At 40.3% G+C, this 26,587-nt stretch overlaps 1 protein-coding gene across 1 annotated transcript in view; it reads right to left on the bottom strand.

The window, feature by feature from the left end:
- Positions 1-17,427, bottom strand: part of ADAMTS18 (ADAM metallopeptidase with thrombospondin type 1 motif 18) — an 83,665-nt gene extending 66,238 nt beyond the window's left edge. Inside the window, exons 1-7 of the mRNA XM_082608087.1 lie at positions 17,286-17,427; positions 14,900-15,093; positions 14,551-14,634; positions 12,853-13,012; positions 8,840-8,945; positions 5,143-5,280; positions 2,958-3,111 (exon numbers count right to left, since the gene is read on the bottom strand). Of these exons, the coding sequence (XP_082464213.1) occupies positions 2,958-3,111; positions 5,143-5,280; positions 8,840-8,945; positions 12,853-13,012; positions 14,551-14,634; positions 14,900-15,093; positions 17,286-17,334 (885 nt within the window). The 5' untranslated portion in view covers positions 17,335-17,427. The remainder of the gene's footprint in view (positions 1-2,957; positions 3,112-5,142; positions 5,281-8,839; positions 8,946-12,852; positions 13,013-14,550; positions 14,635-14,899; positions 15,094-17,285) is intronic.
- Positions 17,428-26,587: the final 9,160 nt, after the last annotated feature.

The raw sequence follows: 26,587 nt of genomic DNA, 5'->3' as shown, positions 1-26,587 counted from the left end.
TTTCACAAAAAAAGTGTTCCACGGGACTGAGAAAAGAAAACACAAGGAAACGAGAGATACAGGCAGTGAGCCTGGTCTTACGGACCGTAAAATTCTTCTCCCAAAAAGAGAAGGGAAGGACCTCCAGGACACTGCTTGGAACCACCACCACCAGCAGCGGCCCCAGAGAGGCACCACACATACTATATCCAAAGCTCAATACAGCTCAGAAGACACAATATGGAAACATTTCCCATGGAAATGGAACTGCTACTGACATTAGTAGAACGCCTAAGGCAGCCTTCCAACAAAATGAATGAGGTTCATTATCTCCGTGTGCTCCCCTATTGGGTCATGGGGGGACAAGTTAAGCCGGGAAAAGGACAATCTACATCAAAATGGAGGTAAGGGAGGTAACCATCGAAACAAAGCCGCAGTTCGAAAGGCTTTCAGAATTAAATTGTTTTCCCTCTTACAGCCAGGGGAAAGCCATAACCCACACCCGGAGCCTATGCGGCAGCCGCCAAAATGACCCCAGGGTGGACCAAAGCAAAGGAGACCCCCTCATTCCACAGCCAACGCCAAGCCACAGGGCTAAGGAAAGGGGGCAGCTGGAGAAGACCAGGAAAATAAAGCAAAACACAAAAGCACAGGGATTCCAGAGTGAAATACGACAGGCTGTATGAACATGTTATTTCTTCTGCGGTGAAGTACAGAAGTCAAACGTAATTAGAGCCAACGACATGCTCTGACGACCCGAGAGCCCTCTGAGAAGGCTTCCTTTCAAAGTAAACAGAAAGGAGAGTTTGCACTTTTTGGCTTATCCTTCCCTCTTTTTTCCCCAGCCTATTCATCTAACTTTTCCTTATCTATATAATTCCCTAGACTTAAGTCATAATTTAAGGGAAAGGAGAATAACCACGGAGACTCCAAAGGTCTCATGTTGCCGGGATGTGACTCTTTAAGGAAAGAGTCTCAATGCCGTATGTTGTTCTGTTCTGTCCCTGGTTGGCTACCTTCTCCTGTTGTATTCTGAAGATTGGATGCCACTTCTGGGGAAGCGTGACATACTCAAAATGGTAATGGTCCTTGCATATCAAACTCTATCAAGCACCTCAAACTTAACATGTCCAAAACAAAATTCCCCAGCTGTCCCCCCAAATCTGTCCCGTGTTCAGCCTTCTCCAGCTCACTAGGTGTTTGCCAAATTAAGATCCACATACCATGGAGGACACACCAAAAAATGTGGATGGTGTATGCATAAACTTTTCTAATGGTTATGCATTTAAATTGCACTAGAAAAATATGCAATCCTGTATCAAACTGGCGATTTGGTGGTTATTATTTCTTAGGACTGGACTTTTATTTTTTTTTAAATGAGTTGATTCATAGAAAAGCAACAAGTGAAAAATAATACAGAGATATGGCACAACTAATAAAGGTAATTGTTAAGGACTGAATGTTAATGCTGACGTTTAGGAAACACTGGTGTTAACAAATGAAGAGGAGGAAGCTTAACATCCATGGGGGTGATGCAATTTGTTTAGCTTCCACCAAGGAAGCTTTTTTTTGTGGCTCTGGGCAAATGGAATACATTCTCTGAGCTCCACTTAAAAAGTGGGTGATAATTCTCACTTCAAAAGGCTTTTGTGAAGATTGAGGAAAAGTAAACTAAGTCTCTAAGTGGAATGCCTTATGTGAGCAGAGGCTCACTTAGCAATTGCTGGGGGTGATGGTGGATGGTGGTGACGGAGGACAGTAGTCATGGTGATCGCGATGGCGGTGGGGTTGCTGACGAGGGTGGTAATGGCAGTGGTGATGGTGGTGGAGAAAAAGGAGGAGGGAGAAGAAAGGAGGAGGAGAAGGAATAGGAATAGAGAGGGGAAGAGGAGCTATAAATCTCCAAAATTTCCATGTATCCAGATACCTAGAATGTCCACGTTTCTCTTTGGGTACTAGGAATTAACCAACTTAAAAATGATTCTACTTTTTAGGGATGTTGAGATGGTCAGTGATGTAGTTGTCAACCAGCTGGAACCATGCTTCTCCCATTTCTACGTCCTGGACTTTTGCGTTTTCCCATATATCTTTTTCACAGAAAGGTAAGTCTTTCTTTTTTTTTCACTTTTAATTTTATATTGGAGTATAGTTGATTCACAATGTTGTGTTACTTTCAGGTGTAGAGCAAAGATGAATGGATAAAGAAGATGTGGTATATATACACAATGGAATATTATTCAGCCATAATAAAGAATGAAATAATGCCATTTGTGGCAACATGAATGGACCTGGAGACTATCATACTAAGTGAAGTAAGTCAGACAGAGAAAGACAAATATCATATGATATCGCTTATATGCAGAGAATCTAAAAGAAATGATTCAAATCAACTTATTTAAAAAACATGTAAGTCTTTCCTGAATGAAAGATGACACAAAAATTGTGTTAAGATTACTCAAGATACACCTTGATTCTCAAAAAAACAAAAGATTACTCAACATACATACAAAAAAAGTGTTAAGATTACTCAAGACACATACAAAAAAGTTAGCTACCAATGATCATGTTCATATTACTGTAAAAGGCATATGTATGTCTTCTGAGGTGGTGATGGTCTTATATGAATTACATTAAAAGGGAATATGAAACAATGATAACAAAAACAGTTACGAGCAGTAGGTAAAAGCTACTGTATCTAGATTTACTACTTGTGATAAAATCTTTGTCTACAGAGGAGGAATTTTCTTCCAAGGACGCAGTCAGATGGTATTTAAACCAGGCACGGTCTATAGGGGATAAGCCTGGATAATTCACTGACAGTAAAATTGCCACTTAATTATCACGCCAAACAGATGACATTTTAGAGATAACCCAGACTCTAACCCTTGGCCTTAGCAAACCAAATGTTTATACTTCTGGTAGATACACAGACACACGATAGAATCTTAATGTAAGTTTGAAATCACAAGCAAACATACCTTCACAAAACCAAGGCTGCATAACTTGGCTTTTGCTCCAAATTGCCACTTGCACTGTGTGTCAGCATCATAAATCTGTCCTGGTAGTTGGTCCGGATATTTATACTGTCCTGTTTGTTTGGGCTCATCCACCAGACACCCAGCCTGAGGTGTACTGCAGTGATAACACGTCCTTATTAGTTACCACGTCTATCTGTGATCTGGCCACACAAAACACCATACCTCTGAATGCATTCATGTGAAGAAAAATGTAACATGGCAGAGAAATAGGTACATGCTTAAAGTTAAAAGAGTGAGTCCTGTCCCGTCTAAGAAGATGAAATTTACACAACTGCAAAGTGTTGTACATGGTACTGGAAGTTATAGCCATCCAACTTGTGAGGCTTGACCTACTAGGAGATGGGAGAAGTCAGTATATTTGAAAACTTTCCCCAATAGTCTCATTCAACAATATTCAACAAATTTGTCTGAGTGCCTACTCTGTGGTGAGTATTAAAGTTACAAAATAAACTAGTTAGAGACAGTTACTTGTCTTCACAGAGTTGAAAGTCACACAGTATTTTTTACAGACAATGGGGCAGTGGTCAAAGATGTATTTTACCTCAAATAATCTTTATGAGCAAAAAACGAAAAAGATTTTGAAACAAATCAGGGAATCAGGACAAAGGATGCATTGAGAAAAAAAAATCAGTCTTAATGGGATGGATTTTCGTAGAAAGCACCTTATCTCCACTTACTTAAGTAATTAAACCAGGATGTCACTGAGAGGTCAAACAGTACGGTGGTTACGTGTGATTTTGGAGTCAGACAGATGGGGGTCCTAGTCAACCATGCAATCAAGATCAACTCTTATACATCTCATTACTGACATAATTTGACTTCGATGAGAGTTGTTAACACATCAAGCGAGACAATGTAACATGCTCACCACAGTGTAGGAAGCATTCAAAGTTAGCTTCTGTTGCTGTTATTATTATTATACACAAAAAAGCATTTAACTACATCATAAAAATGATGGAAGTTCAATCTATACTAAATTGACCTTGATTTATAATATTTACTGATTCCATTCTCACATGAAATAGAAGAGATAACTTCAGGCCCCGGATCATAAATTTAAAATGAATTAGAAAATCTTCTATGTGAGAAAGTCACATAGCGAGAGGCATGTCAATTTTTTACTATCCTTTGGGGCATCATTTGGTTAGACACCCTTCCACTGAATCAGCCTTGCCTGTGTGTATGGCTAATTCTGTAAACATCTGCAAATAATATGCACTGGCACAGGTTCAAACAAAAAAGCACCAGGGGAATAATAATTCTCAAAGAAACTTGGTTAGTTTCCCTAATATCTGGTCAAAGGGAGATGCGATAAGAACCTGAGTGTTCTTGCGAGTCAACCTAGATTAACAAGCTATATCTACATACATATAAAATGATACAATACATGTATGTTTAACCACAACTCTAGTGTTGTAAAATGGTCAAATATATTTAAGGAAATCAAAGGAAATGTCGAAGAGTTTCAAGTTTGTGTTCATCATTTACTATGAATCAAATAGTGCTACCTTCCTAACTCCCATTTTACTAATGAAATCTAGGCATTTTGAGTTATTGAAGGGATTTTACAGAGCTATCATCATGCCCTTTGGATGTCTCTTGGACACTGAGCTAGCTCATGGCCATTTGAAACAAAAGAGCCAATCAACACAAGGCTCCATTCACTGTAACACAAGCACACCATTTTAGTGCTTTTAATACTCTTATGACTGAGTTGATTAGATTAAAATAATTAGTTACAGTAAAAAGGCAATATATCCAGCAACCTCTGGACATCATAGAGGAGAGAGAGTTCTAAGCACAGACCATGGAGTCATAACAGACCTAAGTGTGAGTCTTATGTTGACAACTTACCAGCTATAGACCCTTAAGCACAATTAACCTCCCTAAGACTCAATTTCCTCAACTCTAGAATGAGGATAATAATAGGATGATGTGAGGATTGAATGGGGCAATATATGAGGAGCATTTAGCACAATATTAGACCTTCACTGTATTTCTTCAACAATAATCATGACAATATCATCGTCATCAATCCACCAAGTATTTGTTTTCATGTCTGTTGAGCACCGTTCACGGTCACTACTCCAAACCTGGGAACGCCCCTGGCTCTGGCCTGTCTTACCTGAGGAATTTCTTCAGATACTGCCGGCTGCACGAGGACCATGAGAACACCCCATTGTTTCCGGTCAGCGTGGGAGACATGATGTTGCCTTCCGCTTTCCTGCAGGGGTTGCCTTCCCCATCGTGAACCATGCCGAAACTAAAACAGAAAGAAGAAAACAGAAAGCCTTCTGGGAACCCATTTCCCAAACTATAAGCAGAGGAAGAAAAAGATGTATTGAGAATCAGGGAACCCAAGTGAGGGACAGTCATAGACACTGTAAGAAAAGGGAAAGACAAAACGAGGTACTATCTATTGTTGTAAAATTCATGTAGAAAATTCTAAAGAATGCTAAGGGCTTTTTAATATTATATCTTGGCCACAAAATCAAAGAATGATATACGTGCTACAGATTTTAAGGGCAAGAAAATTTTGGTCAAGATTTCCAAGTTAAACTAAAATGATGAGACAGTCAAATTCTTTTATTCCAAACAGCAAAAATATTTTTCTTGTCACCCATATGGAACTGTGGTAAGAAATTTCAGAATGAGTAGGAGTTAAGTACAGACAGAAGCTGATTATATATATACATATATATATATATATATATATATTTTTTTTTTTTTTTTTTTTTGCGGTACTCGGGCCTCTCACTGCTGTGGCCTCTCCCGTTGCAGAGCACAGGCCCCGGACGCGCAGGCTCAGCGGCCATGGCTCACGGGCCCAGCCGCTCCGCAGCATGCAGGACCCTCCCAGACCGGGGCACGAACCCACATCCCCTGCATCGGCAGGCGGACTCTCAACCACTGCGCCACCAGGGAAGCCCTGATTATATTTGTTTATTGACTCTTTATGCATTAGTGTGACATATAAACTTCTAATGATGATCACTTTATTGCTGAAATCACAGACTCTTTATATAATTAAATTCCCCTACCTACAGTCATAAACAGCTTTGAAAATTAATGGTTGAATCCATCTACTGAAGGTGCATGATGGACTTCTTTTGAATGCATTTTTTGAGAAGACTTTAATTTGGCCTATTTCACCAAAGAAGGTTCTAGCAATAACAGAGTAAAAATAATTTTAGGTGGTTTACCTAGAAATCATATACATTACACCTCAATGACTCCCAAATCTCCTAACTGGTAGCATAAATGTGACATTAAAGTTTATATGCACATAGAATACACACACCACAAAGACAGAGCTTACTTCAGGCCATATTAAACTGGAAGGGGATGGGGAAATAAGCTTCTTAGGTCAACTCCAAAAAATTCAGTACCCAAAAAAGCTTTTTCTGACTTTTCTCTGGAGGTAGAGAATGGAGGGATACCAATTTATCATTGATTTAGATTGTTCTTAGCCTAATTATTTAGAGGAGTAAAATGTGTCTCTTAAGAACATATTTTTTAAGAGGCAGGTAGGATTTCTGTGGAAATAAGCATGCTACTTTGATATAATAATTTATCAATATAGCCATCCTTCGAAGGTAGCCTATTCCAAATAAACAACCATGTTATAACCATAGATATGATCCTATTGTGACCCATGTCTGCAAACTAGCTATTTTCCCATCATTCCTCCCAATTTATCAGGCAAGGAATGGCAAGATGGCGGTATACTGTGGTCCTATCAGTGAGTACCCCAGGGCTTTAGAGGTGACGGATTCACACATAGGTATTAATTAACCTCAAAACACACTCGGGGAAAGCATTTTCCCATCCTCCACTTTGCCCAGTTCAGTTCATCGTTGTACCTAACCAGGAAACTAAGGGGGTTTGTTTGGGAGACACTCTTTCTAAATATATTTGTGAAAGTTAAAAGCAGAAGGAAATTTACATGTAAAGCACCACAGGAAAGGGTAAGAATCACAGAGATGGGGATAAGATGGGGAGAGATCAAAGCCATTACTCTAAGAGGAGAAGGTCATTAAATCAGCATTTCACTGTAGTTTTACAGACAAAAGAAAACCAAGTTTGAATTGAATTTTGAACTTGAAATTTCTTAATTTTCTAATTTACTTTGATTGAACACCCTTTTAGAAGATAACATGCGTTTTCTTTAGCACATGTCAAAAGTCCTGTCAAAATCTCATGAATTGTCTGTTTCACAATTTAAGTCTGTTAGGCCAGGTTACTTAGAATTTGACTATGTACTTTCCACTATATCTGTTCTTCCTCCTACCTCTGGACTCTCCTCACCCCACCTGGAGAATGTCTTTGGTTTTCCTTACTAACGTGTTGGATTTTGATTTTGGTAACTTTAACTCACGACCAAAGATGATTACATTTTTTAAAGGCCAATACGTTTTTTTTTTAAATTTATTTATTTTTAATTTATTTATTTTTGACCGCATTGGGTCTTCGTTACTGTGCGCAGGCTTTCTCTAGTTGTGGCGAGTGAGTGCTACTCTTTGTTGTGGTGTGCGGGCTTCTCTTGTTGTGGAGCATGGGCTCTAGGTGCGTGGGTTTCGGGAGTTGTGGCACGTGGGCTCAGTAGTTGTGGCTCGCGGACTCTAGAGCGCAAGCTCAGTAGTTGTGACACATGGGCTTAGTTGCTCCGCGGCACGTGGGATCTTCCCGGACCAGGGATCGAACCCGTGTCCCCTGCATTGGCAGGTGGATTACCAACCACTGTGCCACCAGGGAAGTCCTTAAAGGCCAATACTTTTTTAAAGATGAGAGACTGGTTCATGTGGACCTCATGCTGGTGAAACAAATTTAGATATTTTATTTTCTGCACTTATCAAAGGGACCTTGTGCCTAATGGGCATTTTTGCACCACTGTTCCAATAAAATTGGTTCATTCATATCTTGCTATGAAAGCAGTTGTGCATAGATATAAAATGCTGGGTGACTGTTGGATAACAGCAATGGTCAAGATTCAAATTTTCTGAAGATAATAAATAGCTCACAAGACACACTAATACCAAAATACCAAAATATAAATTATAGTTGCGAAATAGATCATGTTTGCTTTTATTTTTAAGTCAGAAATTAACTAATGCTCTGAAAACGAGCATTCAATATAAATGCTGAATACAAGACACACACACATACACTCCTAAACTCATACACCCTCTGAAACAGTCATTTTGTGAAGCAGTATGCTTATTCCAATATAGATGCTACTGCTTAAATAATGTTTGAAAATTCTCTGTAGAACTGTATGTTTACCAGGTTATATGCTTCATAAAATACATTCATCTCATTACTCTTAGATTTCTTATTCCTCCTTTCTAACCCTATTCTCACAAAAGAATTAAATTAAAAGAATATTAAGGACATGCAATGACACCGAGGAAAAGAATATCCAGCATACACACAAGTTTTTAAACAATTAACATGTCATTACATTCTAGGAATTGACATGTCCCCATGATTATTTCTGTAGTATAATGAACTAAAAGTAGCTTTACTGCCGCAAAACTTGGAAGAAAATAAACACATGCCTAAATGACCAGAGGATCCATTAGATAACTCGCAGGCCATTTATGCACACAATGTAACACTGAGACGCTATCAAATGTTCTTTAACAAAAGCCTCAACAATGACTGGCCTTTGATTGAGCCCTTCTTCTAGTCAGGTACTATTCTAAGCTTTATACAAGATTTATCCTATTTATTCTACCCAGTTCAATAATAATCATTAGAGGAACGCCAATGAATCACCCAACTGGTTTTCATAGAAAGTGGTATATCAAGGGGTCGCTTACTTGTGCCCTGACTCGTGAGCGATGGTGAAGGCCAGGCCAAGTCCCGTGTCCTCATTGATGGTACAACTTCGGTACTTACTGCACATGCCACTGATGGGGGCAAACCCTGTTGAAAGAGCAATTTCAAACCCAAATTCAAAAGGAACACACACAGATACCTGATCATTTCTGATGCCCTCAAAATGTTCTGCACAGTTTTAGTTCAAAGGATTAATGTATTTTCTTTTTTTGGTAGAAAAACACTAAAGGTATACGCCTCTCTGCCCTCTCTAAATAGATAAGAGTAGGACTTAATACTCTCTTGCTTTTAAAAGATATTGTCATTAACTGACCCTCCTAACAACTGTATGAAGGCAGTATGAGTATTGTAATTCCCATTTTATATATAGGAAGGATAGCAAGTCACAGGATATTTATATGCCTGATCTAAGCTCATTATTTGGGTCAGAACAATTGCTAAAATGATAGCTAATCCAATGTAAAATAGTCACTTAACGGTAGTATCAGCATCAAAGCTCAAGGTGTATTTTCTAAGAGAAAACAAGGTATATTTTCTAAGAGACGTATCCTCATTTTTTTCTAAAGCAGGTAACATGGAAAGGCCTAAAGAGTGTTAGCAGATTAACTTTATTTTTCTCCTATTCATTATAATGTGATAAATGTTCCTCTTCCCCAAAACTACCTCCTTCCAAGAGCAGTTATAAAATCATTCCAGCCTGTTCTCGAGTTTATCTTGAACTACATTATAGTGTTGAATGTCTTTCTTCCCAAGTGTGGGTCTTCATAACTAGTAGAACAAGGATATGTACCCAAGAGTATGAAATATATGCTTGTGAATTGACTGCATCCACCTTGCTGCCATGATGTAAGTGAGGTCATCTGGTAAACCTAATGTAGAGGCAAACATCGTGGATGGCACCATCATCATCAACGCTAAATGAATGGCAGTTAAATACCATACACTGTCCCTATATGCCTCGTATACATCTACGTGTGTATAATTATATATTAGAAACTGAGGCTCAGAAAGGTGAATTAATTTGCGCAAGATCTCACAGTCATAAATTCTAGACTCAGGATTTAAGTGCAGACATATTCAAAGTCAACACCCATGTTCTTTGCATTAGGACATGCTGCTTTAAATAAGTGACTTATAGACCAGTTGTTAGGGTTATGTCCTAACATAACTGTACTTGTTTCTCCAAGCCTTTCTGTATATTTTGGTCTCTGACTAATAAAACTACTTCTTGTCAGAATCCCTCTTCAAAATAGCAACAATGCACTGGGCTATCAAATGTCACTTTGCAAATTCCAAGCTCAGAATATGACTGAATGTATACCACCCCCATCATAAAAACCCAACCTATGGAACAATACCCCAAACGGTTGATTCTCAGTCATGCATCGTGTTTTGAAGACTGTGATTAATGGTGAACTATTAAAATAAACTTATTTTATAGGATATAATACAGGCATTACAGAGAATTTTTTAAACATCTTTATTGTAGTATAATTGCTTTACAATGGTGTGTTAGTTTCTGCTTTATAACAAAGTGAATCAGTTATACATATACATATGTTCCCATATCTCTTCCCTCCCTCCCTCCCACCCTCCCTATCCCACCCCTCTAGGTGGTCACAAACCACCGAGATGATCTCCCTGTGCTATGCGGCTGCTTCCCACTAACTATCTATTTTACATTTGGTAGTGTATATATGTCCATGTCACTCTCTCACTTTGTCACAGCTTACCCTTCCCCCTCCCCATATCCTCAAGTCCATTCTCTAGTAGGTCTGTGTCTTTATTCCTGTCTTGCCCCTAGGTTCTTCATGATGACCTTTTTTTTTTTCTTAGATTCCATATATATGTGTTAGCATACGGTATTTGTTTTTCTCTTTCTGACTTACTTCACTCTGTATGACAGATTCTAGGTCCATCCACCTCACTACAAATAACTCAATTTCGTTTCTTTTTGTGGCTGAGTAATATTCCGCTGTATATATGTGCCACATCTTCTTTATCCATTCATCTGTCGATGGACATTTAGGTTGCTTCCATGTCCTGGCTATTGTAAATAGAGCTGCAATGAACATTTTGGTACATGACTCTTTGAATTCTGGTTTTCTCAGGGTATATGCCCAGTAGTGGGATTGCTGGGTCGTATGGTAGTTCTATTTTTAGTTTTTTAAGGAACCTCCATACTGTTCTCCATAGTCGCTGTATCAATTTACATTCCCACCAACAGTGCAAGAGGGTTCGCTCTTCTCCACACCCTCTCCAGCATTTATTGTTTCTAGATTTTTTGATGATAGCCATTCTGACTGGTGTGAGGTGATACCTCATTGTAGGTTTGATTTGCATTTCTCTAATGATTAGTGATGTTGAGCATCCTTTCATGTGTTTGTTGGCAATCTGTATATCTTCTTTGGAGAAATGCCTATTTAAGTCTTCTGCCCATTTTTGGATTGGGTTGTTTGTTTTTTTGATATTGAGCTGCATGAGCTGCTCGTAAATTTTGGAGATTAATCCTTTGTCAGTTGCTTCATTTGCAAATATTTTCTCCCATTCTGAGGGTTGTCTTTTTGTCTTGTTTATGGTTTCCTTTGCTGTGCAGAAGCTTTTAAGTTTCATTAGGTCCCATTTGTTTATCTTTGTTTTTATTTCCATTTCTCTAGGAGGTGGGTCCAAAAGGATCTTGCTGTGATTTATGTCAAAAAATGTTCTGCCTATGTTTTCCTCTAAGAGTTTGAGAGTGCCTGGCCTTACATTTAGGTCTTTAATCCATTTTGAGTTTATTTTTGACTGCATTGGGTCTTCGTTACTGTGTGCAGGCTTTCTCTAGTTGTGGTGAGTGAAGGCTACTCTTTGTTGTGGTGCGCGGGCTTCTCATTGCAGTGGCTTCTCTTGTTGTGGAGCATGGGTTCTAGGCACTCGGGCTTCAGTAGTTGTGGCTCCCTGGCTCAGTTGTCGTGGCTCATGGGCTCTAGAGCACAGGCTCAGTAGTTGTGGCGCATGGGCTTCATTGCTCCGCGGCATGTGGGATCTTCCCAGACCAGGGTTCGAACCCGTGTCCCTTGCGTTGGCAGGTGGATCCTTAACCACTGTGCCACCAGGGAAGCCCATAAAAGTCTAATCTACTTTTATCTTTAATATATTATGAATGATTATAAAGCACTTCAAGGAAAAATATATTTTGAGGAAAAAATGGGAGTAAATCATGTAAATTTTTCTCAGTACCCCCACATTTTTACCATCCATCTGGACTATCAGTTGTGTCTGAAAAATATGGCTCCCACTGCCTGTTTCAGTAAAGGAAGTTTTACTGGAATGCAGCCATGCTCACTTGTTTACATACTGTCTTTTTTACTAATAGAGCTGAAGTGAGTAGTTTCAACAGAGCTTGTATGACACACGCAAAGCCTAACATATTTACTGTCTTGCCCTTTGCAGAAAACATTTGCCCACCCCGATCTAGATGAGTATCAATTCATTTTAAAAAATTGTTGAATTCCTACTGTGTGCAACAGACTGTACTAGAAAATATAATATAGATGTGAAAGATAGAGTCCTTATTCACTGTCTTGTACAAATATGGAAGAGCTGAGTCCTGCAAAGTTCAAGTAACTTTCTAAAAGAAGTGTGCTATCTAGGGGCATAGTTGAATGCCACGGAGACCAGTCAAGTTCTTTTCAGCTATCCAGTTCTGCAGTCAAGATGCTTATGGAATAACCTACAACGTGTGTAGTTAAATGACAATTTATCTCATGCCTGAAGGATCATCAAAAGGTTTAATAAAGAAAAACACAACAGGAATAAAGTAAAGGGGTCCCCATTCCACACTGAGTTCAGTTAAAAAGAACAATATTCGGCAGTGGGTACAATGAAGATACTCCACAATTTGCAGATTAAGTCTCCTTATTAAGGATCCTAAGGGCTACCCACTCAAGAGAAAGTTTCCAGACTGTGTTTTTAGCTAACATGGGTGAGCATGAAGCATTTGCTCATATCATACCTAGAGTATCACATGGTTCGTTCTTCCAGGAACAGATATCAAATCCCGTGAGTAGGATGGCGTGGTCATGCCTCTTGCCATTCTTTCCAATGAGGGCAGACTGCCACTGACAAAAACTATTCAGAGATTGGTCTGCATGATGGTTGATCAATAATCCTCCCTATGGGAAACCCACACAAATTAAAGTGTGAACTTGTCACGGAGATGAGAATGTTGCATCATTCCATTGGTACAGGCAAACACAGAAGCACCTTGTTTCTGGGGGAAGGGTCAGCAGTGGAAAACATTTGAGCTAAGGCTGGTGTTAAAAAAAAAAAACTAAAAATATTTTGGGTAAATGCTCACAGTATTGATAGTTACTACAGAGTTTCAGTAGTGTGCTTTATGACCAACTGTGTTTCTACAACAAATAAACTGGCATCAGTTAGAAACACCTTTGTTCATCTCATGCTGGTACCATCTTTATAGAACTGTTATTACTTTTAGAACATAATGATTAATTAATGGGGATAAAGCTCCATGGCTTCTTCAACAAAGCATGAGGACGGTACTGACCATAGCTTATTTACCCCTATGTCAAAATTTCCAGCCAAGGGCTCGGCACATCATAGGTTACAATCCATCAATCGATAAAATGAAAGCTCAATGAATGGATGAAGAAACAATTAGCCACAATATCCTAAAGAGTAAGAAAGGACCTAGTCTTCAAATAATTTTAATCAAAATGTTTTCTCAGAACTACTGACTTGGGTCGAATTGAGGGGTTTTAGGCAAAATCTTTAATTATCAGTGAATTAGGACGTTGCTGACTTTGAGTCCTTGAGCAAAGTGTGAGTAGTAAGTTAGACAGAAGGGTCTCCCAAACAACACACACCTTTTCTGCCCTTCCAAAACTCTAAGAATAATTGGATACGTTGTTAACCTCTGTAGCACTATAGACCTGGGCAGTTAGGTTCATTTTTTGTCTGGTCTCTGACTCTCTGTTTTGTCCATTCATTACTGGAGTTACAGATGGAGAGGAAAAGCCTCAGGGGACTTAAAAATAGTTGTATTGGTAATCCCCACCTCAGAAAATACAGTTTCAACATCAAAACACTACAAAGCAGTAGGTGCCATGCAACTTAACACTTTATTATACGTTCTGTCTTGCACCTCACTGTAAGCAAGTCAAGGGCAGTTAAATATTCCTTGTTTAGTTTCTGTAGTACCTAAGGTGGTTGGTTTTGGGAGACCGTAGGTTTACCACCAGAATTTTCAGATGACTTATTTTCAGTGTATTTTCAAAATACCCTTTGTACCTATCCAGCATCTCCAACTTGCAAAATCCAGCTAACTTTTAAATCTCTTACCAAATGCACTTTCCTTGTGAAGCTTCCATAATATTTATATAACATAGTATCTATATTTTACTTTTGTATTCATATTATATATGCACATATAATCATATTGGATATCACTGTATACTGAAAAATATATATTGCATATATATTTTGTATGTTTATATATAAATCATTATTTTGTGATGTTTTAGTATTTAAATGCACAACCCTATTAGATTGTACTTTCCTTGAGGGTAATTTGAAATTTTCAAATTTGAATTTCTAATGACAATGACATGGGTTGGCACACAGTAGGTGTTCAATAAGTGTATCCTGAATGGCAGGATGAATGACGAAGTAAATGAAGTTTGGCACTTACAGGTTCTTGTTCCAGAAGAATGAGGCTGACTACAACAATGTTTATATCACTTCCAATGGTCCCATCTTTAAAGAGGCTGGAAACCTGTTGGAACAAATTGAAATCAAACAAGTAAAAGAAACAAAATTTGAAAATTTCCAAAACTGCCAGGGGAGATCAGACATACATATAAGCATGTATGTTTTGATTTTACCAAATACATGTATGTATGAAGCCAATTCCCTCCAAATTTAATTTTTTTCAATAAAATCATGTGGCTACACCTGCTATTCAACCCATGCGAGGGAATTCCATGATTTTTAGCTATCTTAGAGAGACAGGGGGTTGGGGTCCTGACAGTCTCCCTTACCATGTTCATGACTGTGAGAATGTACGTGGTGACATTGGCCTTGCCATGCTTTTCCACCATTTTCTTATCTGCTACCACAAGGGTTTCCACGTTTAGGCCTTTTTGTGACTTTCCAGCTGATCTTCTGGGCCGCCCTGCGCTCCCGTATTCATCAAACATGAGATAGGTATCCTCTGTGGGAGGCTTGGGGGCATCTACAAGGAACATAAGAGCATTTGGAGGGCTATCAGCAGAGATCATCCAGGGGAGACAGACAGAAATCTAAACAAGGGGAGGAGAGAGACCATGTAACCAACACTTCACTCGTCTCCTGATAAATGATGCCACTGGTACCTGTTCTGGGGCTATGGACCTAATTTATGGTCAAGAGAGATTCTTTCAAAAGAAGGTTGGATGGAGGGAGGGATGGATGGATGGATGGATGGACAGACAAATGGATTCAGTAACTCAAAAATGTTCTTCTAAAGAGTCAAAGAAAACAAGCTACAATTCTAGTTGGAAGAGCGGGTCAAGAAAAATCAGTATTGTGGGAAGGAAATGCTCATTTTATTTTATTGCTAAGAAACTGCAGAAACAAGACATTATCCTTTGCTTCTGAATTCATTATCACACTTTGTATATTATTTTCTAAGTAAAATTTAGAAATATGTATCCTGTAGAACACTGCCCATGTTCTTGTTTCATCAACACAAACTTTGATGTAGCACAAAATAAGTGGTCAATAAGAGCTCTTTGATCTGATATTAATTTAGTTGCTGGGGAGACAGCATAGTCAGAAGTGATATTTAAAATTAATACTTTGTAATAGATAAGGTGCAGGCATGGATATTGGCCACAGTCTCTGAGCAGAGACCCGGAAGTACCTGTTGAATTAAGCACGACCCCTTTAGTTAATGGACTGTGACAGATCCAAGGGTTGCTGGGAAGGAAAACGCATTTGAAAAGCTCAGGACAGTATGTACTACTAATAGAGATATATTTTAATACTTTAACAACTGGTATAGTCATTATAGTGAAGTCAATGTTCCCCAGAGAGAAATTAAAAAATCAAATCATTGAGAGTTAGATTTAAAACCTCAAGTAGGCCATTTTGATAAATGACTCTGAGTTTCAATTTCCTCATCAATGAAAAGAGTATAATATCCAACCATAAGGCTGCTCTAAAGATTAGCTTTTACATCTCATATCAAAGACATATCATTGCCACTATAAATATCATTACTATCATTAATTAATACCACTACTATTATAAATTCATGCCAAACAGATGTTCTTTAAAAAGGATATTTCAGTTACACCCAAATCCCCAAAACCAATTAAAATGGTAGAAAGTGTCTTGCATTTTGCTCCCGATCAGCATGGCAGGGATACCACTTCCTCTTCTCCGTGGATATCACCTGGCTTCTCTGTCCAACTGGCTAGTCACGTGCTGCTCATGGCTCCTGAGACTTTGAAATGGGGCTGGTGCCACTGAAGGAACCAAATTTTTAATTTTATTTCATTTTTATGAATTTTATTTTACACTTAAAAAGTAATATTTGTTTCAGCTATTGAAAACCTTAAGCATATTTGGAACAGTCTGACTATGTAAGTCTACTTTTAAACTTGAACTTTAAATTTTATGAAATCGAGATACAGATTAAGTATTTCTGGTGAGAATTTATTGTCTGATTTGAAATTGTTCTCGAAGTGTTAAATAAATAGATTTCCAAAACTGAATATGAAAAAAGAATATAAAATACTTCATTTTAATTTGTTTTCATTAGTTATATTGATGACATGTTGAGATATTTTGTATATATTGTGTTAAATATATTATTAATATTAATTATCCATTTAAACATTTTTTAATGTGGCATTTTAAAAAATGTAAAATTACATTTGGGGCAGGTGTTATATTTCTATTGGACACTGCTGGTCTGAAAAATGCAGACGGTTGGGCCCGGGTCACAAACCAAGTCCAAGGGTCCTTGTGTTTCATCGCCACCTCCAATCAGGTGCCAGTAATCTTGTTAACTGGGAAGTCTTTCTCTCAAATCCTCAAAAGGAACACCCAGCCGCACCTGGGAATTCACCTCTGATTTCCTTCATCATTTGGAAGACTGGGTCCTTTTCTCACGGGTACAGAAACTAAAATAATATTGGGACCTTCGACTAAAAAGTAAAAGATGTTAAAAGAGGAACATAAATCTTTCCAGTTTAACTTAGAAAACATGATCACCCAGTTTTTGTCTGACAGGGATGATTTCTGGTTCATCTCCAAGATTAATTTCAGTGGGGGCTTAGTGTAGCCCAATTTTAACCTGCGAAGTCAGCACACCCGATGGCGCTTGGGGAAACCTGTCGAGGGCCCAGAGAGGAACAGAACAAGAAAAAGTTTCCTTACATACATTTCTTGCGTCGTCCACAAAAATGCTGCTTTTGCAACCTTCCATGGTGATGTTTTCTTTCTGGACTCCAGGATGTGTGGGGAGTGCGACTTGGGGGGTGACCAGCAGAGTTCCCGCTGGAGCTCAGGTAGCCATGGCAACGCTGGACCTTCTCCTCGGCCGTCCTTTTGTATAGCACGTGAGGATGGTGGCCTGCAGGGGAGCTGTAGTTGTGTTCCTGGGCCAGGAGCTGAGGTAATGGCGAGATGAGGAATTCATTTTTTCGTGTCCTTATGAGACCTGACTAAAAAGCCAAACACAAAGAACACATTAAGGATACCACGCATCCCTTTCTTGATGTGTTGATTTTCAGCAACTGTTTATCAGCTTCTTCCCATGCGCAGGTACTGTGCTAAATGCTTGGTGTGTATCATGTCGTTTTATCTGCACCATGAGCAGTGGCAACTGTTATTACCCCCATTTTACAGATGAGAAAACTTTGGTTAAGGTAGTAAGTAGGAAAGCTAGTACTGGCACCCAGAATTCTCCACCTGCTGGGGCAGTACTGTTAATTACAATTCTAGGCTGCCGGTCTTGATGTCTGGGACTCAAGGGCTAAGCCATGTGACATCCTGGGAGTCTCCACATCTAGGACATGGCAGACACTGTGGTAAACACAGGACAGAGTGATGAATTGAAAAACAGCCCCACCCTGAAAGAGCTTATAGTGTAGACAGTAAAAACAAAGACATTCCATCTTGATTTCATAAGCGCTCGACAAAAGAAGTAGCACGGATTGCAAAGTGAGTGATTATCACTTATCTCCAAGTAGAGGTCTGGGGAATCCAATGGGTTGCACCATCACGAAGAGACATATCTGCTAAATTGAGAAGAAAGAGGGGACTGGGGCGAGCCCATCCGATCACGACGTCACTTTCAAGTTCACGGCACAATACGTCTATCTTTGTACCTGATATTTCGGCCACAGTACACCCCTGCCTTTTTCCCTGCACGCTTCGCGCTCTCTCTTCTCTGCATCTGGCTTAGAATTTCCCTCATCTCCAGGCGCTGCTATGGAAAGTGTAGTCTGTGGACCCGCAGCTCCAGCCTCAGCCGGAGGGCGGGGGTCTGGTTAGAAATGCAGACTCTTAGGTCTCTCCCCAGACCTGCGGACTCAGAATCTACATTTTACGTAGATCCCGGGTGATGTATCTGCCCGTTAATGTTTGCAAAGCACTGACACAGGCCAGCAATTCTTAAACTTTGCTGAACATAGGAAATGCCTGCTGATCTAAATACACACACACACACACACACACACACGTGTCACTCACTCCCAGACAGAATCCCATACCATTAAAAACCGAATCTCTTGTGACTCATGTATCACAAATTCTTTTAACTGCTCCAAGGATTACACCAAAGTACAGAGTTTGTGACCCAGTGCTTCAGGTCCCACCTTCTTCATGTGCAAAATGGGGAGAATTCTTCCTGCCCTGACCACCTTTCAAGGGGAGATAAAATAACCATTGCAGAAGCCCTTTAAACACTCTCAATCCCAGCAGTTTGGATGACTGACAATAATGAGTGAGTGAATCAACCCACATTCACTGAGCACCAGCGAGGTGCCAGGCATTCAGGTAACTGCGAGCACATACCTGTGCAGGAAATACGCACACACAGCATGCAGTTTACTGGGGAGCCAGACACATAAATATTCAAGGATGTAAGGGGGTGACAGGGTGAGGGCAGGTTACCAAGGGAGCACAGAGGCGTGTGTGGGGTGGATGGGTGGCATCAGAGGGGCTGTCCCCAGACCTTATTTTAACCCTCTGTCATGATTCAGTTTCTCACTCCTAAAAGGAGTCCCAGAATGTGTGATGTGGTCCTGATTTTCCTTCTACTTCAGAAGTCGGCTGCCTTCTTAAAGACTGTCTTATGAGGACTTCCCTGGCGGTCCAGTAGTTAAGACGTCGCGCTTCTACTGCAGGGGTCGCGGGTTCGATCCCTGGTCGGGGAACTAAGACCCTGCATGCCTCGTGGTGTGGCCAAAAACCACCCCCCCAAACCAAGCCAAAACAAAACAAAACAAACAAACAAAAAAAACAAAGACTGTCTTATGGTCTGCAGCACCAGCATGATGCTTTCCTTCGTTCAGCAAACACACTGAGCATCTAATTCACAGCCCTGTTCTAGGCACTGGCAGAAAGAGATACAAAGTTATGAAGCAGTTCACCTTCCTGCTGTCATAGAGAGGATGGGAGAATCAACTGGCAACAAAACTTTAAAGAAGTAAAATCTCACGATCCCAGAAATCCTGCCCACCCACCACACCTTAGGCTGTATCTTACAGCAGCCCGTCCCCCCCACCAGCCCAGTGCCAGGCTGGCAGATACTTTCATCCTTCATTTGGACACTTTCTATTGAATCTTCCAAATCCCCCATCTTCTCCAATATGGTCTCCTGACATTGGCCAGTGTCCTCGGCCAACATGGATCAACTCACTTCACGCGCCCTGGTATTCATCTCAAATCCAAATCCCTTTTCCTGGCCCACGAATCTCTCCACCATCTGCTTCCTTTGGAGCCTGGCAGCTGTGTCTGTCCCCTCTCCTTCATACCATCCTGAATAGGACACGTCTTTGACTTTCTCTTTTTCTTTGGCTGCGTTGGGTCTTTGTTGCTGTGCGCAGGCTTCCTCTAGTTGCGGCGAGCGGGGGCTACCCTTGGCTGTGGTGCGCGGGCTTCTCGCTGCGGTGGCTTCTCTTGTTGCGGAGCACGGGCTCTAGGCGCACAGGCTTCAGTAGTTGCGGCACACAGGCTCAGTAGCTGTGGCGCACGGGCTTAGCTGCTCCGCGGCATGTGTGATATTCCGGGAACAGGGATCAAACCCGTGTCCCCTGCATTGGCAGACGGATTCTTAACCACTGCGCCACCAGGGAAGCCCCAGATCGTTTACTTTTATAAGGGAAAAGTCCATGTGTCGGGGGCCTCCCTCTTTTACCAGGAAGGAGAGGTTGACTAAAACTCTAGAAATTCTTATCAACTGAGAAGTTTCTGCCTTAAATCTGCGTAACAGCCATACCCTTGTTTACTGGGCTTTGCCTGATAGGCTCCCATAACTGTCACCCCCTACCCCAACCTTTCTATTGTCTTTAGCTGGAGATGGTATTTAAGGGGGCGGGGGATGGCTTGGGCCTTATGGGGGAGTTATTCAGCTTGCCTGGGCATCTCCCATGCACACAGGAGGTATACTTGTTATTAAACGTCTATTTGTTTTCTCCGGTTAATCTCTCCTTTATTACAGTTGGGGGCGTGGTCTCAGCCAAGAACCTAAAAGGGTAAAGGGAAAATTCCTTTCCTTGCCTACACATTTTTTTTTTCCTTAACATCTTTATTGGAGTATAATTGCTTTACAACGGTGGGTTAGTTTCTGCTGTTTAACAAAGTGAATCAGCTATACATATGCATATATCCCCATATCTCCTCCCTCTTGCGTCTCCCTCCCACCCCCCCATCCCACCCCTCTAGGTGGTCACAAAGCACCCAGCTGATCTCCCTGTGCTATGCGACTACTTCCCATTAGCTATCTATTTTACATTTGGTAGTGTATGTATGTTCATGCCACTCTCTCACTTCGTCCCAGCTTCCCCTTCCCCCTCCCCGTGTCCTCAAGTCCATTCTCTACGTCTGTGTCTTTATTCCTTGCCTACAAACTCTTAACCGAGTTCGCACACACTTTTCTTTTCCCCTGCCATCTTCTTCCTCCACAGACTCACTTGCTTGGCCTTCTGATGCTCTTTGCTTTGTCTTAGATTCAATACCATCTTCCCAGAGAGACAGGACTCAGAATGCTGTTGAAAACTACCCTCTCTACTTTCCGTATTTCAGGCCACAGTTTATTTGCTGTGTGTCCTACTTCAGTGAAGGAAACAAAGAAAATGCAAACTTCCCACCACCTCTGATGTCCAGTTTAAACGTCCAGTTGTACGCTGGCATCCCTGGTGTATGCCACACATCACCAACTAATAAATAATTGGCTATTATCCTACATACATTTGTGGAATAAGTGAACTGAAGAATCTCAGAGTGGAGGGGATGCTGAGGGTAGCCATGCCAGCACTCTCCTCCCTTTCCAGGCAGGGAAACCAGAACTGGGAGGCGACATGTTCAAATTCATAAAAACCTTGAACTCTTTCTATATTACAGATTTTGGAAGCAGATCGGTTATGGGGTCCCTGGAGAAAGAGAACCAGGCATGGCTTTCTTGACGTAAGAGAAGCCATTTTGGCCGAAGCCATTTTGTGATCTAAGCCTGGCCCCCATGCTTGCCCTTGAACAGGTTTCAGTAGCCAATGATCTTAAGGGAACAAAGGAATGCAGGAACAGAGGAAAGGCAGTCAAATAACAGTGCAGTGATAAAGCAGAGTCCTAGACCCTCCTCAAGGGATATACATAAGTTTTGTCTTTGAGTTCTGCAGGAACTAAGACCTCAAGTCAGGTGGAGGATGGAAGGATGACGTTGACCTGCCTGACTTCAATCAACTAAAGCTTGCACTCTGTCGACCTTGGCCCCCAATTCTGTGCTGAGTTCTTCTCTGTCAAGCCCCTTCATGAATGCGCATGTACCCTGAGCTTCAAGCTTCCCCAATTGTGCTGTTCAGGGAGATGGCTGCTTTGGGAAGGACCCCCAGTGCTCTCCTCACTTGCTGAAAGTAGTGATACCCCCTTCGCTTGGTTGTGTCTATTGGCTGGACACCCACCAAGAGGCGAATCCAGTTTTGGGGTAACAGTGTGTGAAGGCAGGAGCCCTCCCTGTAATACCTTAGTTAAACCTCACAGCCACCCTGTGAGCGACTCTCTGCTGGGAGCCCAGGTAGGATTCAGGCCCCCCTTCCCTGAGCAGGGCCCTCACATCTAAGCCCGGCCTCCCAGTGCCCTCACCTCGCCAAGCTGTGGGAAGACAAAAGACCCCATTTACAATCCCCAGCAGACAGAGTGAACAGTTAAGGGGGGGGGGGGTGGAATAGGGAATTATCCATGAAAGCTCTGCAGTCTCGCTAACTTCCTAACTTGGTTAAACTCATATCAAAGGCTTAAGCCACTCAACTGCCTTAACTGGACTAACCGGTTTAGAAGCTTTCTCTGTTCTCGTTATTTCTGGAGAACTGTAGGCAACTCAAATGCAGAGTGACAACTTCTGCATTAAGAGAGCAATAAAAAAAAAAAAAAATTGGCATCTTATATTGGGACAACACACGGGGCCCAAACAACCCTCTATATTACAGTTTAGGACAACAAGGACAAAACTTCAGAATAATTCTTTAGCAAAACCAGCATTTTACAGGGCTGGATATTAAGGAAGAAAAATATTCTTTTGGGGGGTTTGGTTTGATGGAAAACAGTGGAGTCTAACCAAAAATACATTTTATAGTTTAAAAATATAAACCCAGTACCTCTAAAAGGAGCCATCTGTTTAACTGTAGAATGTATGAAGCATTTTGAGTGACAACACAGGTGACATTCTGACAAAATGTGGCTTGGAAGACAAGATGGATCTGTGGTCCCATGGGCTTCCAACTAAATGGGAGAAGCAGGGATGAAACAAGTAATGATCACAACTGGGTAGGAAATATTCCTTTGTGTCAAGTATGAAGGAAAACAAGCAGGGTTCTAGGAGAGAAAATAACAGAAAGAGTGAGGGGAGAGGGGAGACTGATTTTGGAAGGTTTTTAGGAAAAAAATTTTTTTAATTGAAATATAGTTGATTTACAGTGCTTCAGGTATACAGCAAAGTGATTCAGTTATATATATATACACACACACACACATATTCATATATATGTACATACATATTCTTACCATGTTCTTTTCTATTATGGTTTATTATAGCATATTAAATATAGTTCCCTGGGCTATATAGTAGGACCTTGTTGTTTATCTATTTTATATATAGTAGTGTGTATCTGCTAATACCAAACTCCTAATTTATCCCTCCCCCACCCCCTTTCCCCTTCGGTAACCATAAGTTTGTTTTCGGAAGTTTTTTTGAGGACAGGTATTTTCACAGAGCCCAGAAGCCCTTTCCTGGTTCATGCAGGGGGAACCTAGAAAGAACTATGAGGTGGACAGCTCAGAACTGAGGACAGGAGAAGCTGGCCAGGCAGAGGAGGCTGGTGGAGACCTAGAGGTCCACTCAGCAGAGGCTGCAGCATGAGGACACCCTTAGGCGTCCCCTAGGCTAGAAGGACAGGAAAGGCCCCAGGTCCATGGAGATGTGGGTGCATTAAGCTGACAGCTGCTCCCAGCTCCCCTTCTGGACTGAATATTGTTCCCACGTGTTCAATCTTTTCCATCAATATGGTTCAATCTCTTCCAATCAATATGGTTCAATCTCTTCCAATTTGAATACCTAGAAATTCAGTCCTGTAGTTCAGCTGCTAAGTTTAAAAATTCAGTGGATAAAATCTGATCTGAATATATTATTGACTCTTGGTCAGATTTTTTCCATTTTATACTTTTAAAAAGGAGATACTGTAAGAGAATATGTTTTATTTGTTAGCAGTTGTTTCCTACTTTAGATTTCAATGGCCTAAATTTTTCTCAAAGGACTCAGGTCAGGTACAAATCAGACTTCAAGAAATTTCCCTCAATTTCCATTGAAAACTCCCTCCCTATAGGTCATATCTGAACTCTACCAAAGGCTTTAGATTTAACAGAAAAATGGAGACTGCAGATTCCAGAAACAGTTGATGAATTAAGTGCTGGAATGAAGGCAAAATTTTTTTTAAAAAGTTAGGCGTGAACAGCCTTAAAGATCAATGAAAATTAGGACAAGACAAGCTCCCTGAAGGCTGGGTCTGTGTGTTACGTGACTTGTATCCCAACACTTAAACACATTAAATAATCAAAAACCAAAGACTTAATGGGTTAATGAGGTTTGTTAAAAATGAAACAGGGGCTTCCCTGGTGGTGCAGTGGTTGAGAATCTGCCTGCTAATGCAGGGGACACAGGTTCGAGCCCTGGTCTGGGAAGATCCCACATGCCGCGGAGCAACTAAGCCCGTGAGCCACAACTACTGAGCCTGCGCGTCTGGAGCCTGTGCTCCGCAACAAGAGAGGCCGCGATAGTGAGAGGCCTGCACGCTGCAGTGAAGAGTGGCCCCCGCTTGCCACAACTAGAGAAAGCCCTCGCACAGAAACGAAGACCCATCACAGACCTAAATAAATAAATAAATAAATAAATAAATAAATAAATAAATAAATAAATAAATAAATTGAAAAAAATCAGAGAGAACATTTCTTGGCTGTGGTCAGAGGAAGTCCTGACTACTGAGTAAAGGCACAGAGAGATGCAACATTGTTGCCTTTGAAGATGGGAGAATGAGGCTAAGAGCCAGGGAAGGCAGGCCTTAAAAAAAAAAAAAAAAATGAAGCAGAACTTCAAATGAAATAATAATTAAAAAAGAACTCCACAGGCAGTATCATTAATCTATTTCTATTTTTAGAAAGGACTAACTGACAGAACAACAAAGTAGCCCCCATGAGGCTGGCTGGAGAAGTAATGGCAAAGACATATATTTATGGTTATCAATAATCAAATTATTTTTCACTTTAAAAATTTTTAACGTATCTCCAACTATAGCAACATAAAAATACTGTGACTTCATTGAAGACATCACTTTCTTTTACAACAACATGAATGGACCTAGAGGGTATTATGCTAAATGAGATAAGTCAGCTAGAGAGAGACAAACACTGTATGGTCTCACTTATATGTGAAATCTGAAAAACAAATGAACAAACATAATAAAACAGAAACAGAGTCACAAATACAGAGGACAGGTGGTTGCCAAGAGCAGGGGGAGAGAACTATGTGAGGGCTATTAAGAGGCACAGACTTCTTCCAGTTACTAAATAAATGACTTGTGGGTATGAAAAGTACAGTCTGGGGAATATATAGTCAGTAATTATGTAATACCCTTGTATGGTGAGGGATGATAACTAGTCTTACTGTGATCATTTTGAAATGTATAGAAATACTGAATCACTGTTGTGCCCCAGGAACTAACATAGTGTTGTAGGTCCATTTTACTTCAAAAACAAATTCATAAAGAAAGAGATCCAATGAGTGGTCACCAGAGGCAAGGGGTTGGGGGGTGGAATAATTGGATGAAGGCAGTCAAAAGGTACAAACTTCCAGTTATAAGATAAATAGGTACCAGGGATGTAATGTACAACATATAAATATAATTAACACTGCTGTATGTTATATATGAAAATTGTTGAGAGTAAATCTGAAGAGTTCTCATCACAAAGGAAAAATCTTTTTCTATTTCTTTAATTTTGTATCTATATGAGATGACAGATGTTCACTAAACTTACTGTGGTAATCATTTCATGACGTATTAAGTCGAACCATTATGGTTTATACTTTAAACTTAGGCAGTTCTGTATGTCAATTATATCTCAATAAAACTGGCAGGAAAAAAAGTAAACAACTACTTTAACTCCCAGTGGGGCGGGAGAGGTGAAGACATCACATTCTTAAAAAAACAAAACAAAACCCCACTCTTTTGTCTAAATAATAGTACTAAATAATAATTGATTTGTTGTCCAATATATATGAGGACACTCCAAAGGAGAAATCTCAGTTCAGAATAAGTGAAAAGCTTAAGAAATGTCACCAGTATGAAACAAAATTCCACCGTCCAGGGGTTCGGGAAGGAGAAAAAGAAAGCATCAGAGAAATGAAAGACCAGGAAGTAAGGAAAAGTCTGAGAAAGACTTTAATTGAGGAAAACCATCAGCAATAGAATATTTTAGGATTTTGTGAAGAAGTAACAAATATTATCAAGGTAAAATGGAATGGTACAAGAACAATGCATTAAGGGAAGCACTCAATATAAAAATGAAAGAGTTTAGAGGTAAAATTTAAGCTCTGCTGCTTGGTAGCTGGGCTTAAGCATTCTGAACTTCTGTTTGCTTTTATTCGCCTTCTTTTTCCCATCTGTGAAATGGAAATAAAAGTATCCCCACTTTGGGGGTTTCTCATTGGTTAAATAAATGAATATTTATCAGGTACTGTGCTTAGCTGTGCATTGCTCAGTAAATGCTAACATAAAAAATAGAGCCATAATGACTCTTAAAAGAAAATTAGGGACTTGAGAGTATATTAAAAAAGCAAACAAACAAAACAGGTTCCAGGTGAAAAACATGTGGAACCATTTCCAGTCCCATGATCAGAGAAGAGACAAAATCTGATAAAATTTTGCCAAGAGCATGTGGACCCTGAAAACATCCTCAGTTCTCTATAAAGT

Source organism: Mesoplodon mirus (assembly GCF_964341445.2).
Source record: "Mesoplodon mirus genome assembly, chromosome: 19".
NCBI lineage: Eukaryota > Metazoa > Chordata > Mammalia > Artiodactyla > Ziphiidae > Mesoplodon > Mesoplodon mirus.
This window is presented reverse-complemented; position numbering and strand designations above follow the sequence as displayed.